Source organism: Rhinoderma darwinii, chromosome 3 (assembly GCF_050947455.1).
Source record: "Rhinoderma darwinii isolate aRhiDar2 chromosome 3, aRhiDar2.hap1, whole genome shotgun sequence".
Lineage (NCBI taxonomy): Eukaryota > Metazoa > Chordata > Amphibia > Anura > Rhinodermatidae > Rhinoderma > Rhinoderma darwinii.
The window spans coordinates 20,912,650-20,931,549 of record NC_134689.1 but is presented as its reverse complement, the minus strand read 5'-3'; the positions used below and the strand labels follow the sequence as shown (position 1 = coordinate 20,931,549).

Genomic DNA, 18,900 nt, shown 5'->3' with positions numbered 1-18,900 from the left:
GTGCCACTCTTGTACGTGAGCTGTGTCTGGTATTGCAGGTCAGCCCCAGTCAAGTGAGTCTCATGTTGTGATTTTCTACACAGGGACGGCATTCACACAGTAAAACATTATCATATTCGGAAAACAAGTGATTCCCCTCCAAGATATTACTTGGCTGAGAAGATTGTGTTCTCGAACATCCCCCAGCTCATTAATTACCACCAACACAATGGCGCTGGTAAGTATCATATGGAAAAGACTGTCCCCTGGCTGTAAAAGGTTGGAAACCTCTGGCCTAGAATGGATAATCCTAACAATTCTTATTGGCTATGTCTTTCATTTAGGTCTGGTAACAAGGTTGCGCTATCCAGTGTGTAGCTGGAAGGAGACGACCCCCATAACAGCAGGACTGAGCTACGGTAAGGCCGCTTCTTTGCAGACTGATTTGGGTTTACATGTGACATTAAATATATGTGTTCTTACATCAAAGCCGAATTCACTCCAGCCCCAAAGCAGCCGTTTACTGCTAATAATCCTTTTTTCTTTTCAATGTTCATCTTTTTATTGTTTTTTGTTTTTAATGTCATCCTACAATCCAATCGGTGCAGGGTCCGGGTGTTGGACCCCCAGCGATCATATACTGATGACCTTGTGGATAGGTCATCAGTATGAAAAATCGCCCCATGCCCAGACAACCGCTTTAATGAATGCTCAAACGACCCTTAAGAATAGGTAGCTACAGGCTCACAATATTAGAGGGCTATTCCCATTTTATAATATAATAGTACAGTATATTGCTAGTAGAATGAAGCAACGCACCCCCCCCCCCCCACCCGCTGTTCTCCATTCAGGTGAGGGTGGCCGGGAGTGTCGATGTGTGTGGACAATCTGTGTAGGAGATAACTAGTAATGCAGCTCCTTCATTATGAGGATCACGAGTGATGGGCACATCCCATCTATGGTGGGAAAACCCTTTAAAAAAAATGAAGTGCCATTAACACAAAGCTGGTGACTTAGGCACCCGCTGCAGTGATTCGAGCTTGACGACACAACAATGCAAAGCAATGACAACAAGAAGGGGCGGGGTACCCTGGCAGCATGGGTTTGGGGCTGAATTTCAAAGGTAAGTATATCATAAATGGTTATACTGTTGCTGAACAGCAATGCTGAAATAATACACTTTGGTTCATCCTTAGGAAAATGGGAAATTGACCCCACGCACTTGACTTTTATTCAAGAGATTGGCAGTGGCCAGTTTGGTGTGGTAAAACTGGCATCTTGGCAAGGCACAAAAAAAGTGGCGATAAAGATGATTCGGGAAGGAATGATGTCAGAGGAAGACTTTGTGGAGGAAGCACAGGTTTTAATGTAAGGACCATTTATGGAGGATAGTACAAGTGACATGTACCCTGTTATTTTTAGATTACCCGCCTTCAATACAATTTAGATTCATGAAATACATAGCATATTTGTCATACAAAATCAGTTTTGGTCACAAAGTTTGGACAAGAAAATCTATTCCTACCTCAACACCCAAGTTTTCAGGAGTTAGTGTAAATTAGATACCTGATTACATTATTTTTCACACTGGGGGTAGAACTGCAGTGTAAAGCATGGGTAAGATACAGAGCAACAGCCAGAGCCTCTGATGAACAGGAGTATTCTTGTGTTCTTTTACACTGTAGACACTTTATTGTCTTCTGTCTCCTTCTCTTCTACAGGAAGATTTCCCATCCTAAACTAGTGCAGCTACTTGGAGTTTGCACCCAGCAAGTGCCAATCTTCCTTGTATTTGAGTTTATGGAGTATGGCAGCCTGAATGACTATCTGCGCAGAAACCGGGGCACTCTAACACGGAGTACAGCTCTGGGTATGTGTCAGGATGTCTGTGAAGGGATGGAGTATCTGGAGGCCTCTAACTTCATTCACAGAGACCTGGTATGTAGCACATCTGACACTAAATGTAGGAAGCATCCTGAAATAACTCTTTATCCTTACAATATCCATAATTTAAAGAAGACCTCATATCTGTTTTAGTAATAATTGTATTGCCCATAAAATAACAATTCTTGAGCATCTTTTCTTAGAACTCTGCGTCGTGCTGTCCCTCTCTTATTCCTCCTGGAAACGTATGAATTAATTGACAACTTGGTGTTACCATTCCCCTTGTCAATGGGGTATATCTCTACACATGTCACACTGTCCAATCAGTGCTGACAATGTGAGACTGTGTAGATACATACACTATTAGCAAGGGGTATCTGTGAGGTCTCCCCTTATTTCCAGGAATCTCCAAGACATTCCTGGAAAGTTGGCAAGTATGATAGAGCGCGCTGCAACCAATATAGCTACTCTACTACCTCTAAAAACTGTTTCATTTCACAATCCAAATACACATTTATGGGAGAAATAGGTTGTCTCATCTCGACGAACCCCTATTTACATGCTTTATTAGAGCATATGGATGTCATAAAGGGGGTGCCCTGCTCAGGAACCCCCTCTAATGGCCAGAGAAGACAGTCGCTTTCTGGTGGACCTGATTAAATTATGTATTACATGATCAGGTGGTCGCCACAGTTGCAGGATCCAGCATGTAATACTACATTTTGCCTTTAGTGGCCGCTGCAGGGAAGATGAGCAGTCGACAGCAAATCCCTGGAAAATCAGCTATTTGGTAGATGGAAATTAAAGGGGTTGTCTTGAGGAGAATGCCTTTGATTTCGGCCTTAGTTTGTATTCAAAATGCACAGATTGTGGGCCCCAATGAGAACCGAGTTTGCTATGAGTGATTACGTTCTCTGCGTCATAGATAATTATTACAGTAAATTATTTATTTCCAGTATTATTAAGTGAAAAATGCTTCTATTCTACATTTTGAATAGTTATCTGTCTATGACTGTTTTATCCATGTATTAAATCTGAGAACGGTCTTATCTGGTCTCTACAGGCTGCTCGTAACTGTCTGGTTGGAGAATCATTGGTCGTTAAAGTATCAGATTTTGGCATGACCAGGTAAGAAAGAAATGTAAAAAAAATACATTGCAGGGATTTTTTTTTTTGCAATTTTTTCTATAGTTTACAGATCTCCCAAAATTATTTGTTACCAAAAAGATAATCCCAGTGTAAATTCTCAAAATGAAGCACTGCATGGCACCCATTGAGATCAAATCGTTAAATTGGTTAGACCGCACTTGTCATAAATAAATGGGTCTGAGCTGCAATATCACACATAGCGCACAGAAAAGAGTGGCAAAGCAGTGTACTAGCGCTAGGTCCCCCTTATTTTGTGTGATTGTGGGGTCCCAACAGTCGAACACCCACTGATCACATATTGATGGCATATCCTAGCCATGTGCCATCAATGTTTTGAAGCACAGAACTCCTTCAACTCATGTTCTACCACTATCTTTCATCTTTTTGTCTATAGTCAACTTAAAGGGGTTGTTCAGTTCAGAAAAAACATTTCCATAAACCCGTAGGGAATTCTTGTTGATAGAGGGGTGCGCTGATCAAGATCCTCATCCTGGATTGTGGTTACAAAGAGCGCCTCTAGCTCTGGAGGACCCATTGATTTGAATGTGCACTGAGTTAATGCTTAAAAGGGTTTTCCAATGAGAAAAAATTGATGGCTTATCCTTAGGGTAGGCGTCAATATCTCAACGGTGTGGGTCTGACTCTCGGCGCCATCATCAATCAGCTGTTTTGAAGGAGCCTCGGCTCTCGTGCAAGCGCTGCACTCGAATGGGAGAAGGGTATAATACTGTTGTTCGGGTACTAATCAGTCTCAACCGGCAGGGATAATACGCTGAGTTCGTACGAAAGGAATCACACCACACAAAGTCTGGTATAAAGCTCCTCACTCAGCATCAGGAGAGGCGTCACTGCTTTATTAGACACATTTGTTCTATATCTCCTTTCTCCTGGGGGTGGGTACATGTTATCACACTTTTATAAAAGCACGTATCACTGTAAGCCTCTTGATACTTGTGTCATCCTTGGATAGGTTCACCCTTATCTGGTCCTTTAGATATGTCTTCATAGTTCGTTCATACCAGGAAGTGACTTGTTATTTTATTAGTGCGTAGTCCCTGTTCAGGGGCCATCTTGCCACGTATACTTATCTAATCCTACTATTGCTTCATCACAATTATGTACACAACTCTATAGTCTATATTTTATTAAAGAGAGAAAATTATTATAAACATTAACTTCTGTCCACTCCATCCTTCACAGTCCCCCCTTTTATCATTATTTTCTTCATTTCTTAACCTAAGTGTGTCCGTGCTCTGGGAAAGGGGAGTAAAAGGATTTTTTCACCAGTTTGAGACGAGCCTCCCCTATTAGGAGACCCCCCTTTGTAGCTGGACTTAAAGAGTCGGTGCACACCCTACACTATCTATTCATCTTCAGAACAATAGTCTCGATAAAGGGTGGTTGTTTTCCTGGATGGAGTTGGTAAAAGTCCTTCAATTTCTGAAGAAAACATAAAAGTGGGAGTTACTTCAGTTATAGTTTTAGTCATTAATTTCTTCATACATGGTAATACACAACAAGCAATAACTGCGAAAAGCACTAGAAAAATTAAGATTACAATCCCAATTTGGGCCAGAATTTTCTGCCATCCGGTTAACCATGAGAAATACTGATCCCATGGGTCTGTGAAACCTGAATTTCGTTTTAATTCCTCGGATAAAGAAACAATCTGTTTGATTGCCATGGTTACTTTGCCGTTTGGTCCTGTGTTATCTGGAATAAAAGTACAACAGGTAGTACCTATCATGGCACAAACGCCTCCTTTTTCTGCTAGTATCATATCAAGGGCCATACGGTTCTGGAAAGTCATAGTAGATGTGGGTCCTAACTGGTCAGCTAGACCTTGTAAAGCGTCCCTAGTATAGTTAACAAACCGTTGCTGGTTGTAATAGATATAATTTATCCAATCTACATTTTTGTTAACTGTGATCATAGGGATTAATGATTCAAATCCAGCTGCTACCTGATCCCGGGCCTTGAATTCATCTGGGACCCCCCTTGGGACTCCTATAGCATCTATATACACATGGGGGTCAAAACTTCCTTTCAGATCTCTTTTTTCCCTTGTAAATATGTGACTATTTTGAGAGGTGGTCTCTTGGGTCTCAGAGAGTATATGAAAAGGCATGATCGCTTTCGCCAGGGTGCATTCTCCCTTCCAGTTCCCTTCGATCCGCCGAACTGTTTCTAACTGTATACCATTCAATACTCCTAATCCCGTTCCTACCCCTCCTAATAGCGGGTCATACCATTCTCTTTTTTGTCTATGACAGCTGGGGGATTCAGGGAAGGAAATATTGAAGTGTACATTCTTTTTCTGCTGTTGGGTTACAGCGCTCTTACAAGTGTGTGGGATTCTTTCCAGACTTTGTACTGTTATATGTGGCTTAAAACTATCTCTTAAAATTGTTATCAAGAATACAAAATATCTTCTATTTCTTATTTTGCTATTATTCATACATAATATCATCCTATCAGTTTCTTTTATTACAATCGTAGAGTTGAGCCTCTCCTTGTTGCATCTTTCATAAGTCTTATTTATCATTTTGTTTCTATTTTTACTGGTTGTATATTTCTGTAGATACTGTAAATCTGGTTCATAACAACAAAGCAACAGCCCCGGCGTCTCTTCTTGTATGCTAATGTTGGCTGTTTTGTCTATGTGAAGGTACACAGTCCCTCCATGTGGTCCTTTTTTCCAAGTCCCTTCGGTTGTAGACACATTTGTAGTATAACACGGGGCATTGGCCTTACAGGTGTAGTTACCCTGCTTTCTATCCACTGTGGCATTCGCCCACCCTGTCCTGAACTGTTCCAGTGATTCTGTACTGATTACGTGTACAGGAGTAGCAGTTCTGCCTTTTTGTATAAGAGCACACGCAACAACCGCCGCAACAACCGCAAAGATCTTCATTCTTCTGGCTGAAGAACCTTTTTACAATGACTGGCGTGAATCCAGCTTGCCTTTCCTTCGAGCTTCACTGAGGTGCTTGTAACGAGCAAAACTTGAAAAGGACCATCAAACCGTGGCTCAAGGCTCTTCCTCACGTGTCTTTTGACAATGACCCAATCTCCTGGTTCTAGCTTATACGTCCCTTCAACTGAATCAGGACCTGGAATGGAAGCAAAGACTTGTGCATGCACCTTGGTCAATTGTTTGTTCAGCGTTGATACATAATCTGTTAGTCTACCATACTGCATTTGGAGCACCTGTGGAAAATAACATCCTAATCTGGGAGCCGACCCAAATAAGATCTCATATGGGCTGAGACCTGTTCTTTTTGTGGGCGTGTATCCTACTGAGAACAAGGCTAATGGTAGACACTCGGTCCATGGTTTCCCGTTTTCTACCATTGCTTTTTGGATTTTCAATTTGAGAGTCCCATTTAGTCTCTCAACCTTCCCACTGCTTTGTGGATGGTATGGTGTATGTAGGGCTTGACTTATGCCTAGAGCTGACAACACATGGTTCATGATTTCACCCGTAAAATGAGTTCCTCTGTAATGGCAGAAAGGAGGTGAAGGGAAAGTGAGCCCTAATCTACACACCGCCCTGTCCCTGCCTACTTGCAACGACCCGCCCTAGGCGACGAGGTACAACTGGGCGGCGGTCCCTACGCTGTCTAAGTGCACAGGAAAACAAACAGGGAACACGCAAGGGAAGGGGCAGTAGCCACGGAACGCCACGAGGAAACGGAGCGGCGAACGAACAGTCAGGACCAGGACGAAGTGAGTACACCCGAGCGGGCACGGAGACAGAAGCAAGCCAGGGGCAAAGCAAAGCAGGTCTAGCAGAACTGCAGCAAGGCAGAAGCACGGCAGAAGCAGGCTGGAGCAAGCAGCAGTGGGGCCAGGAATCCAAAAGAATTACAAGCACTGAGGGAGAGAGCAGGGCAGGTAATAAAGGACAGGGGGCGGAGCTAACTCCGACAGACCAGGCCGCGATAGGCTCTCCCACTCCTGAGCCTGCCACCCTGGTTGGTGGGAGATGGTGTCAGTCGAACAGGTCTGGCCTCAGGTGTGGATTGATTAATCCCAGGAGTATACCTAGATGAAGTACCTGGCAGATCCCTAACAGTACTCCCCCTTTTATGAGGGGCCACCGGACCCTTACTAAGGGGACCCGGTTTAGTGGGGAAGAGAAGGTGGAACCTCCTGATCAATACCCCAGCGTGAACATCACGGGCAGGTACCCAAGTCCTCTCCTCCGGCCCGTATCCTCTCCAATGGACCAGGTACTGGAGGGAGCCCTGGACCATCCTACTGTCCATAATCTTGGCCACCTCGAATTCCACCCCCTCAGGGGTGAGAACGGGAACAGGAGGTATCCTCGAGGGGGACCAGGACGGGGAGCAGCGTTTAAGGAGGGAGGCATGGAAGACGTCATGTATGCGAAAGGATGGGGGGAGCTCCAGACGGAAGGATACAGGGTTGAGGACTTCAATGATCTTATAAGGTCCAATAAATCGGGGAGCAAACTTCCTGGACGGGACCTTAAGGCGCAAGTTCCTGGACGACAACCAGACCAAATCCCCGACGACAAACCGGGGGTTAGCAGAACGTCTACTATCCGCCTGAATCTTTTGTGCGCTCTGGGACGCCTCTAGGTTCTTCTGAACCTGGGCCCAGACAGTGCACAGTTCCCGATGAACATCCTCTACCTCAGGATTATTGGAACAACCAGGGGAGACGGAGGAGAATCTTGGGTTAAACCCGAAATTACAGAAAAACGGGGAGACCCCTGACGAGTTACTGACCCGGTTATTCAGGGAAAATTCAGCAAGGGGAAGGAATGAGACCCAATCGAATTGACAGTCAGAGATGAAACACCTTAAATATTGTTCCAGGGATTGGTTGGTCCTTTCCGTTTGGCCATTAGTTTCGGGATGGAAGGCGGAGGAGAAGGACAGATCAATCTCCAACTTTTTACAAAAAGCTCTCCAAAATAAGGAAACAAATTGTACCCCTCTGTCAGAAACGATATTGACTGGGGCCCCATGGAGACGCAGGATGTGTTTCACAAACAAAGAAGCTAACGTCTTGGCGTTAGGTAGCTTCTTAAGGGGCACAAAGTGGCACATCTTGCTGAAGCGGTCGACTACCACCCACACCACCGACTTGCCCTGAGATGGAGGCAAATCGGTGATAAAATCCATGGAGATATGGGTCCAAGGTCTCTGGGGAATGGGCAAGGAACGTAGTAGGCCCGCAGGTCAGGACCTAGGGGTTTTGGACCTAGCGCAAACCTCACAAGCGGCGACGTAAGCCCTAACATCTTTAGGCAACCCAGGCCACCAATAGTTTCTGGTAATGAGGTGTTTGGTGCCCAAGATGCCAGGATGACCAGATAGAGCGGAGTCATGGTTTTCCCTGAGTACCCTCAGCCGGTATTGCAGGGGAACAAACAGTTTGTCCCCAGGGACGTTCCCGGGAGCTGCACCCTGATCAGCCGCGATATCAGAAGCTAAATCAGAATCCGTGGCAGAGACGATTATACCAGGGGGTAAAATACAAGCAGGATCCTTCTCGGAAGGAGGATTGGCCATGAAACTACGTGACAGAGCATCAGCCTTAATATTCTTGGACCCAGCCCTATAGGTAACCAAGAAATTAAATCTGGTAAAGAATAGTGCCCACCGAGCTTGTCTAGGATTAAGCCTCCGGGCCGATTCTAGGAAAACCAGATTCTTGTGATCCGTAAGGACCGTTACCTGGTGTCTGGCCCCCTCCAGGAAGTGCCGCCACTCCTCAAAAGCCCATTTAATGGCTAGAAGTTCGCGGTTGCCAATATCATAGTTACTCTCCGTGGGCGAAAACTTCCTAGAGAAGTAAGCACAGGGGCGGAGATGGGTGAGGGAGCTGGTACCCTGGGACAAGACGGCCCCCACTCCCACCTCGGAAGCGTCAACCTCCACAATAAATGGCTCCTCTTGGTTGGGCTGAATCAGCACGGGGGCCGAGATAAAGCACTTCTTGAGAGTCTCAAAGGCCTGGACGGCCTCAGGGGGCCAATGGAGGACATCAGCACCCTTGCGGGTAAGGTCCGTAAGAGGCTTAGCGACGACCGAGAAGTTGGCAATAAATCTCCTGTAATAGTTGGCGAACCCTAAAAAACACTGTAACGCCTTAAGGGAGGCAGGTTGGACCCATTCCGCCACAGCTTGAACCTTGGCAGGGTCCATGCGGAATTCATGAGGAGTGAGGATTTGCCCTAAAAATGGTATCTCCTGTACCCCAAAGACACATTTTTCAGTCTTAGCAAACAGATTATTCCCCCGAAGGACCTGGAGCACCTTCCTGACATGCTCCACGTGGGAGGACCAGTCCTTGGAAAACACCAGTATGTCATCAAGGTACACAACAAGAAAATTACCCAGGTACTCTCTCAGGATTTCATTAATAAAATTCTGGAAGACAGCAGGGGCATTACACAACCCAAAGGGCATGACCAGGTATTCGAAATGACCCTCGGGTGTGTTGAACGCAGTTTTCCACTCATCCCCCTCTTTGATGCGGATAAGGTTATATGCCCCCCGTAGATCGAACTTAGAAAACCATTGGGCTCCCTGAACCTGATTAAAAAGATCCGGAATCAAAGGAAGTGGGTACTGGTTCCTTACGGTGACCTTATTCAGGTTACGATAATCAATGCACGGCCTAAGACCACCATCCTTCTTCCCCACGAAGAAGAAGCCAGCACCTACAGGAGAAGTCGAGGGGCGAATGAAACCCTTGGCCAGGCATTCTTGGATATACACCCTCATAGCTTCACGTTCAGGACATGAAAGATTAAATATCCTACCCTTAGGAAGCTTGGCACCAGGCACCAAATCGATAGCGCAATCGTAATCTCTATGGGGGGGCAACACCTCGGAGGCCTCCTTAGAAAACACATCGGCGAAGTCCTGAACAAACTCAGGAAGCGTGTTTACCTCCTCCCGGGGAGAAATAGAGTTAACAGAAAGACATGACATAAGACATTCATTACCCCATTTGGTGAGATCCCCAGTATTCCAATCAAACGTGGGATTATGCAACTGCAACCAGGGAAGGCCTAAAACCAGATCAGACGATAATCCCTGCATCACCAGTACAGAGCACTGCTCCAAATGCATGGAGCCAACCAGGAGTTCAAAAACAGGAGTATGCTGAGTAAAATAACCATTAGCAAGGGGGGTTGAGTCGATTCCTACTACAGGGATAGGATAAGGTAAATCAATACAAGGCATCTTTAGAGACATAGCAAATTCCACAGACATGATATTAGCAGATGAGCCAGAATCCACGAAAGCACTGCCCGTGGCAGACCGGCCAGCAAACGAGACCTGAAAGGGAAGCAAAATTTTATTGCGTTTCACATTAACGGGAAATACCTGTGCGCCCAAGTGACCTCCCCGATGATCACTTAGGCGCGGAAGTTTTCCGGCTTTTTATTCTTGCGCCTGGGACAGGTGTTCAGAAGATGCTTGTCGTCCCCACAGTAGAAGCAGAGACCATTCATTCTGCGAAACTCCCTACGTTGTCGAGGGGACATGGAGGCCCCGAGTTGCATAGGTACCTCCGAGTCCTCCGTGGAGGGGCGAGGAGACGGGACCTCGGGGGGGATCGCAGAAAAGTCAGAGGGGAGCACACTGAAGCGTTCTAGCTGACGTTCCCTGAGACGTCGGTCAAGTCGTACTGCTAGGGCCATAACCTGGTCAAGGGAGTCAGACGAGGGGTAGCTAACCAGCAGATCCTTCAGGGCGTCAGATAATCCTAACCTAAACTGGCACCTTAGGGCCGGATCGTTCCACTGAGAAGCTACGCACCACTTCCTAAAATCAGCACAGTATTCCTCAACCGGTCTCCTACCCTGACGTAAGGTCACCAGCTGACTCTCGGCTAAAGCAGTCCTGTCAGTCTCGTCGTAAATGAGTCCGAGGGCAGAGAAAAAACGATCAACAGAGGAAAGTTCAGGGGCGTCAGGAGCCAAGGAGAAGGCCCACTCTTGGGGCCCTTCCTGGAGTCGGGATATGATGATACCCACCCGCTGGTTCTCGGAACCTGAGGAGTGGGGCTTTAGGCGGAAATACAGTCTGCAACTCTCCCGGAAGGAGAGAAACATCTTACGGTCCCCTGAAAACCGGTCAGGTAACTTGAGGTCGGGTTCTAGAGGTGAGGTGAGGGGTACTACTAAAGCAGCGTCACCCTGATTGACCCTTTGGGCCAGGGCCTGGACCTGTAGGGAGAGGCCCTGCATCTGCTGGGTCAGGGTCTCAAGGGGGTCCATGATAGCGTCAGCGTAGGAGAAATGGTAGACTAGGTAAGGGCTTGTAATTATGTAAGTACACCCGAGCGGGCACGGAGACAGAAGCAAGCCAGGGGCAAAGCAAAGCAGGTCTAGCAGAACTGCAGCAAGGCAGGAGCACGGCAGAAGCAGGCTGGAGCAAGCAGCAGTGGGGCCAGGAATCCAAAAGAATTACAAGCACTGAGGGAGAGAGCAGGGCAGGTAATAAAGGACAGGGGGCGGAGCTAACTCCGACAGACCAGGCCGCGATAGGCTCTCCCACTCCTGAGCCTGCCACCCTGGTTGGTGGGAGATGGTGTCAGTCGAACAGGTCTGGCCTCAGGTGTGGATTGATTAATCCCAGGAGTATACCTAGATGAAGTACCTGGCAGATCCCTAACATCCTCTGTCGCTCTCGATCACCTCTGGAACTCCATATCTGCACACCACCTCGTTGATCAGTTTCTTTGCTGTGGCTACGGCTGTAGCTTTGGTTACTGGAAAAGCTTCTGGAGTGGGGTATCTTTTACATGTGCGAACCCCACTGTTTCCTGGGCCATAAGGGCCATACAATCATGTTCATCAGTTTCAGACAAAAATTGTGACCATACTTTACCTACGTCTTCTCCCCCTTGCTCCAAAGGCAGTAAGGTAGCTGGGTTCAATGTAGTACAGCGGTGTAAAGTAACCTGCTCAGGGAGAAGAAGAGCACAGGTTAATCTCAAATGTCTTGCAGTGGACAAATGCTTCGGTTGTACTTGAGTTAGAATAGCAGTAATATCATGTGGTGGAAATGCCAGGACCAAATCTGAGGCCTTGTTTAACATTGAATTTACAGCAATAATAGCTTTCACACATGATGGGGAACCTCGGGCCACAATGTCTAGTCTAGCTGAATAATATGCTACCGGGCGCTGCTGTGGTCCATGACTTTGTGTGAGAACTGCAGTGGCATGTCCATTTTGTTCAGTACAGTACAAAGTATATGCTTGCGTAGAAGTACTCCATGGATTGGTGTCACAAGCCGCTACCAAACACAATGTTCGGGTACTGTAAATCTGGTTCATAACAACAAAGCAACAGCCCCGGCGTCTCTTCTTGTATGCTAATGTTGGCTGTTTTGTCTATGTGAAGGTACACAGTCCCTCCATGTGGTCCTTTTTTCCAAGTCCCTTCGGTTGTAGTCACATTTGTAGTATAACACGGGGCATTGGCCTTACAGGTGTAGTTACCCTGCTTTCTATCCACTGTGGCATTCGCCCACCCTGTCCTGAACTGTTCCAGTGATTCTGTACTGATTACGTGTACAGGAGTAGCAGTTCTGCCTTTTTGTATAAGAGCACACGCAACAACCGCCGCAACAACCGCAAAGTTATTCATTCTTCTGGCTGAAGAACCTTTTTACAATGACTGGCGTGAATCCAGCTTGCCTTTCCTTCGAGCTTCACTGAGGTGCTTGTAACGAGCAAAACTTGAAAAGGACCATCAAACCGTGGCTCAAGGCTCTTCCTCACGTGTCTTTTGACAATGACCCAATCTCCTGGTTCTAGCTTATACGTCCCTTCAACTGAATCAGGACCTGGAATGGAAGCAAAGACTTGTGCATGCACCTTAGTCAATTGTTTGTTCAGCGGTGATACATAATCTGTTAGTCTACCATACTGCATTTGGAGCACCTGTGGAAAATAACATCCTAATCTGGGAGCCGACCCAAATAAGATCTCATATGGGCTGAGACCTGTTCTTTTTGTGGGCGTGTATCTTACTGAGAACAAGGCTAATGGTAGACACTCGGTCCATGGTTTCCCGTTTTCTACCATTGCTTTTTGGATTTTCAATTTGAGAGTCCCATTTAGTCTCTCAACCTTCCCACTGCTTTGTGGATGGTATGGTGTATGTAGGGCTTGACTTATGCCTAGAGCTGACAACACATGGTTCATGATTTCACCCGTAAAATGAGTTCCTCTGTCTCTCTCGATCATCTCTGGAACTCCATATCTGCACACCACCTCGTTGATCAGTTTCTTTGCTGTGGCTACAGCTGTAGCTTTGGTTACTGGAAAAGCTTCTGGCCATCCTGAAAAGAGATCAATACAAACAAGCACATACTCCTAGGTACCAACTTTGGGTAGTTGAATATAGTCTATCTGCAGTCTCTGGAACGGATATATAGGTCTGGGTGTGTGCTTCTGTGGTACTTTTACAGTTCTTCCAATATTATGTGTTGCACAGATCATGCATCCTTGTGTAAAACTGCTGGCCATCACACTAAACCCTGGGGCATACCACACCTTGTTTACCAAGTCCATCATTGCCGTTTTTGATTGGTGAGTCGCTCCATGTGTTATTTGGGCCATCATTGGGAACATTGTCTTAGGCAGGCACAGTTTATTCTGGCATTGCCAGAGGCCATCTTTTCGTAGCGTTGCTCCTTGGGCCGTCCACTTGTCTTTTTCTTCTTTTGTTGCTTGTCCTTGAAGTTTTTGCCGTAGTTCCGGGCTTACAGCTGGTCTTGTTTCCTCTGGATCTTTTATCTGACATACGGCTGCTAACACGGGTAGCTTCTGTGCTGCTTGCTTTTGCGGCTTGGTCTGCCAAAGCATTTCCTTTTGTCTCTGGTGAACTCACCTTGGTGTGAGCTTTTAATGTTTACTACTGCTACTTCGAGAGTCAGTGTATATATTTGCTGTCTTTCCTTCTGCATGTTGGCATGCTGCTGCCAGGGCCTTAAGCTCCGCTTCTTGTGCTGAGCGGGACGCTGGTAAGGAGGCTGCTTCTAGGACTACATCTTCGGTGGTTACTGCATATCCTGTAAGAAAAGATCCTTCTACAAAATACCTTGAACCATCCACAAAGAGTATTTAGGTCTGGGTTTTGGAGTGGGGTATCTTTTACATGTGCGAACCCCACTGTTTCCTGGGCCATAAGGGCCATACAATCATGTTCATCAGTTTCAGACAAAAATTGGGCGCCAAAATGTTCGGGTACTAATCAGTCTCAACCGGCAGGGATAATACGCTGAGTTCGTACGAAAGGAATCACACCACACAAAGTCTGGTATAAAGCTCCTCACTCAGCATCAGGAGAAGCGTCACTGCTTTATTAGACACATTTGTTCTATATCTCCTTTCTCCTGGGGGTGGGTACATGTTATCACACTTTTATAAAAGCACGTATCACTGTAAGCCTCTTGATACTTGTGTCATCCTTGGATAGGTTCACCCTTATCTGGTCCTTTAGATATGTCTTCATAGTTCGTTCATACCAGGAAGTGACTTGTTATTTTATTAGTGCGTAGTCCCTGTTCAGGGGCCATCTTGCCACGTATACTTATCTAATCCTACTATTGCTTCATCACAATTATGTACACAACTCTATAGTCTATATTTTATTAAAGAGAGAAAATTATTATAAACATTAACTTCTGTCCACTCCATCCTTCACACTGTGAATCGCCTCTACAAGTGTGTTGACTGTACGAAGCAGTGACAGGAATTTAGGGGAAGCAGCGCTTACTTCGAAACAGCTGATCAGCGGTGGTGCCGAGAGTCGGACCCCCACCGATCAGATATTGATGGCATATTTTCCGGATAGTCCATAAATTTTTTTCTCATTGGAAAAGCCCTTTCATTTCTCCTGTGGTGGCGCTGTAGGGAAATTGAACACTTACTGCCAGATTTCCCCACTATTACAGCTGATCACTGGGGGTCCCAGTAGGAGGACACGTTGTGCTAAACTTATTGTCAAGGAAGGCTGCTAACAAGAAGGGATTGTCCAAAGTGGACAAAAACGCTTCGAAGTGGTTGTCTGCTTCGGACAATCCTTTTTTTGTAAGAAGGGCCTGCCGAAAATATGCTGATCACAGGGTATCAGCTGTATACGGCAGAGGAACCCGACCACAAGTAATTGATCCCTCTGCAGTGCCACCGCTTATTAATATAAGATGCCCTTCTATATACTGCATCCTGAGTGAATACGTTTGATTAATGTGGGATGCCTCTGACACTTAGGGAAGATGCTGCAGATCCTTTTTGGCAGGGTGTTGTCTCTCAGGTCCGAGGAGGTCTCCAAAATTATCAAAATATTCCAAACTTGAGGCCATGGTTGGAGGCCCATGGTAGGCCATAGGCCGATCATGGAGATCCAGGTGCACAGGCTCAAAATTCCCAGTTCAGATGTCTCTGATGGTTATTAATATGATTTCTGAAGGCCATTTTTTTTTTTGCATTCGCGTTCTCCTCTACAACTCTGCACCAGCATGTCCTTTGTCTTGGATAGATAGCCACACTATCCTAGAACTGTTTTTTTGCATTGTCTCCATGCCAGAGCTTCTCTTTCATTGGTGTAATCCGTGGCCATTCATCTGGCTAACTTTTTGGCAATGCAGGTATACATTGAAATCGAAATAATTTTATTGCCTTTTCAGGTTTGTCCTGGACGACCAGTACACAAGCTCATCAGGCACTAAGTTTCCTGTGAAATGGTCAGCTCCAGAGGTTTTTCGATATGGACGATACAGCAGCAAGTCCGACGTCTGGTCTTATGGTACGTTTCAGTCATTTTAAGGTCCTCGCATCATGTATGACATATTACATGAGGGAGATCTTTTAAAACAAGCACAAATGCAAAAAGTGGAGCAATTGCCCAATGAAACCAATCAGATTGTTGCTCTTATTTTACAAAGTTGGAGCAGGAACCTGATTGGTTGCTATGGACAACTTCACCCTTGCACTAGTTTTAATACAACCCCCCCCCCCCCATCATTTAATTAAATGAAATAAGAAGTAATATGTGTGTTTGCTCAACAACATTTGTATGTTCTCTGCTGGGCAGGAGTTCTGGTTTGGGAGGTATTCAGCGAGGGGAAGACACCATTTGAACACCTTAGTAATCCGGTCGCTGTGGAAGAAATATCAAACGGCTTGAGGCTCTTCAAACCCAAGATGGCATCAGATAAGGTGTACCAGTTTATGAACAGCTGCTGGCAGGAAGTAAGTAGATCTACACACTGTTCACACTGGAAAGCATTTTATCAGCCATACTTCTGCACACGGGCAGACTAACAACAGAAACCATCGCTGTCATGTCTTAAGCTCACCATACACTAGGGATTTTGGTCAGCCAAAAAGGACAATTAAGAGAATTTTCGACTGACCGCCGGCGACCTTTTTCATGACACGAACAAATGCGGCAGACGGCGACCAAAGACCGATGTCTAAAGAAAAGAATATGATCTTCCATGTTGGACTTTTTCCGGTCTGTGTCGGGTGAAGTCTTGTAAAATTGTTCATGCCAAGTGACAGATCTGCATCCCATCCATAAAAGTCCAGACCAGGCCACAGGTCAAGGCAGATATTGATCGGCGATTTGGCGTTTTTAGTTGAAAAGGTTGATGTCTAGAACGACAACCTTCACATACCAACCATGAACTACAAGTAGTTTAGAAATGGCCGTCTGAAATCACAAATTTATGGCCAGCGTTAGACCAGTGGTGGCCAAATAGTAGATTGTGACCTACCGCTAGACCTCAGAGCGGGGACCAGTAGATCTTATTGTTGGGGTCCAGGTTGTTCGTCTGCTGGGTCCAACCAAGAAGTGGGAAAACTGCCTCCTCATAGCTTCATGTTTCAGGGTGCCTGTCACCAGCCTTTACTAGTGCCATTCTTTGTTTAAAAAATATAGTGACTTGTGAGTCTCTTTACCAGTGCTATAAGATGGTGTGGATCTCACAGGGGCCCGTTGAGGTGTTGACTGTCCCGGGGCCTTCAGTGGATGGTGTGGACCCACTGTGTTGCCAACGAATTGGGCGTGAGAGTCTAAGGCATAGATCTAAGTCTAAGGCATAGCTAGGTGTTCAGAATTTAACCTTCAGTCAGAGATGTGGACTTGGCTGCTACTATCCCCCGGTTGCTACCCCTAGACTAGTCCCCATTGACAATGGCCGAAGTGGACAGGCGAGGTACAACACAGGCAGTCAAGATGCAGGGTCTGGTGTTAGCGCAGGTCAGGGCAGACGTTCACTTACGGTTATCAAAGCCAGAGGTCAGGGCAGGCGGCAGATTATCAAAGCCAGAGGTCAGGGCAGGTAGGCGAGGTCAAGTTCAAGCAGGATCGGTAAAAGTTAATAAAAAAACAAGTCTCAGGAGAATACAACTAACGAGCTGAGCTGGAGTATGGAACCTAATTTAGGCAAAAAGCAATGGCAGAGGGTACCTTATATATCAAAATAAATCTTGGTGTGCACTAGCCCTTTAAGGGAGGAGTGGGTCAGTGCGCACGCGCACTAAGGAGTGCACAAGAAACAAGAGGAGAACGGCAGCAGAGGTGTCTGTGAGCTAGGAAGCCAAGAGAAGCGGCAAATGCCTACACAGAGAAAACACTGAGGACTGGTAGGAACTCAGTGGGAGCAGGGAATGACGGCCGGACTGGTGGCAATGACAATCTCACACATTGGAATGGCTAACAAACTCTAGTGCAGGGGAGGAGCAGCATGGTCATGTATAAAGCGGGCATGGCTGTTGGGCAAGTGTAATTAGTAACTAAATGTGTCTACTAGCACTATTATGGGGGCAAGTGGGGCATCTGAAGAAGGAGCATGCAAAAAACAAAATTGCAGTAACGTGCCACATATTCCTGTCCCTCGTCTAGACATGTTATGTGTGGCAATGCTGCCATACAACTCAGGAGCGAAGAGCTTGAATCAAACCGAATCAATGATGAAAAATAATGGGTGATGCCCTTGGCAAGTCAATGCATTCTGAATATCGTTACCGTTATTGCTGCCCACAGATCAGATGGCTGATAGAAGCCAGGTATAGAAAAATGAATCAATTATATTAAAATTGTATGTCTCCATCAAAGCAGGAGGAACCAATGATATACCTGGCCAAAGAAAAAAGATAACAGTGGCGGGTAGTCAACTACGAGACTGCCCATGAAGGGGGTAAAAATGTAGGATTGACTCAATAGATCCAGTTTTTCTTCACAAGAGGGAACCGTCTAAATACTAACATCAGTTGTCGATCACAGATGTGATAGCTGTCAGTTGAGGAATCATTCGGTACTACCCAAAACATGTCAATTCAGTAGGGAGAAGGAGATAAGCAGCCGACAGACACATTTAGTGCCGCTTATCTCATGAGGAGACAATAGGATTGTATGATCCTTGTTCCTTTGAGGGTCCATCAGCAAGTCTCCATAGACAATATATTGTTAGGGATTCTGTCTAAATCTGTGGGATGCTTCTAGAAATGTCTATTCGTACACATGTAACACCATTTTTACTTCATTCTCAACAGAACCCAGAACCTCGCCCATCATTCTGCCGTCTGATGAAAGAGATCACAGATATCGCAGAGATAGAAATGTGACCTGATTGAAGATGTTAGAATGTCTAGGTTGAAGATTCCTATACGTCTATCTGTGTGTTCTGCACCCTATAGTAGTGAAAATCCTGCGTATCATGTGGTATTAATATTCCACCATACTATTGCTTTATCATCTTATAAATCATGGTACAAGACGTTATAGGGCGCACTGAACATGGGGGCTGGAGGCTTGGAAGAGCAATAGATGAAACATGGTCTATACAGACAATGGACCGTTTCCTTCGTTGGTATAGG

The 18,900-nt window shown here is 45.9% G+C and overlaps 1 protein-coding gene across 1 annotated transcript in view; it reads left to right on the top strand.

The window, feature by feature from the left end:
• ITK (IL2 inducible T cell kinase) overlaps positions 1–18,648 on the top strand; it is a 64,515-nt gene extending 45,867 nt beyond the window's left edge. The window contains exons 11-18 of the mRNA XM_075855619.1: positions 101–217; positions 324–398; positions 1,176–1,347; positions 1,701–1,917; positions 2,927–2,991; positions 15,705–15,823; positions 16,112–16,269; positions 18,577–18,648. Of these exons, the coding sequence (XP_075711734.1) occupies positions 101–217; positions 324–398; positions 1,176–1,347; positions 1,701–1,917; positions 2,927–2,991; positions 15,705–15,823; positions 16,112–16,269; positions 18,577–18,648 (995 nt within the window). The remainder of the gene's footprint in view (positions 1–100; positions 218–323; positions 399–1,175; positions 1,348–1,700; positions 1,918–2,926; positions 2,992–15,704; positions 15,824–16,111; positions 16,270–18,576) is intronic.
• Positions 18,649–18,900: the final 252 nt, after the last annotated feature.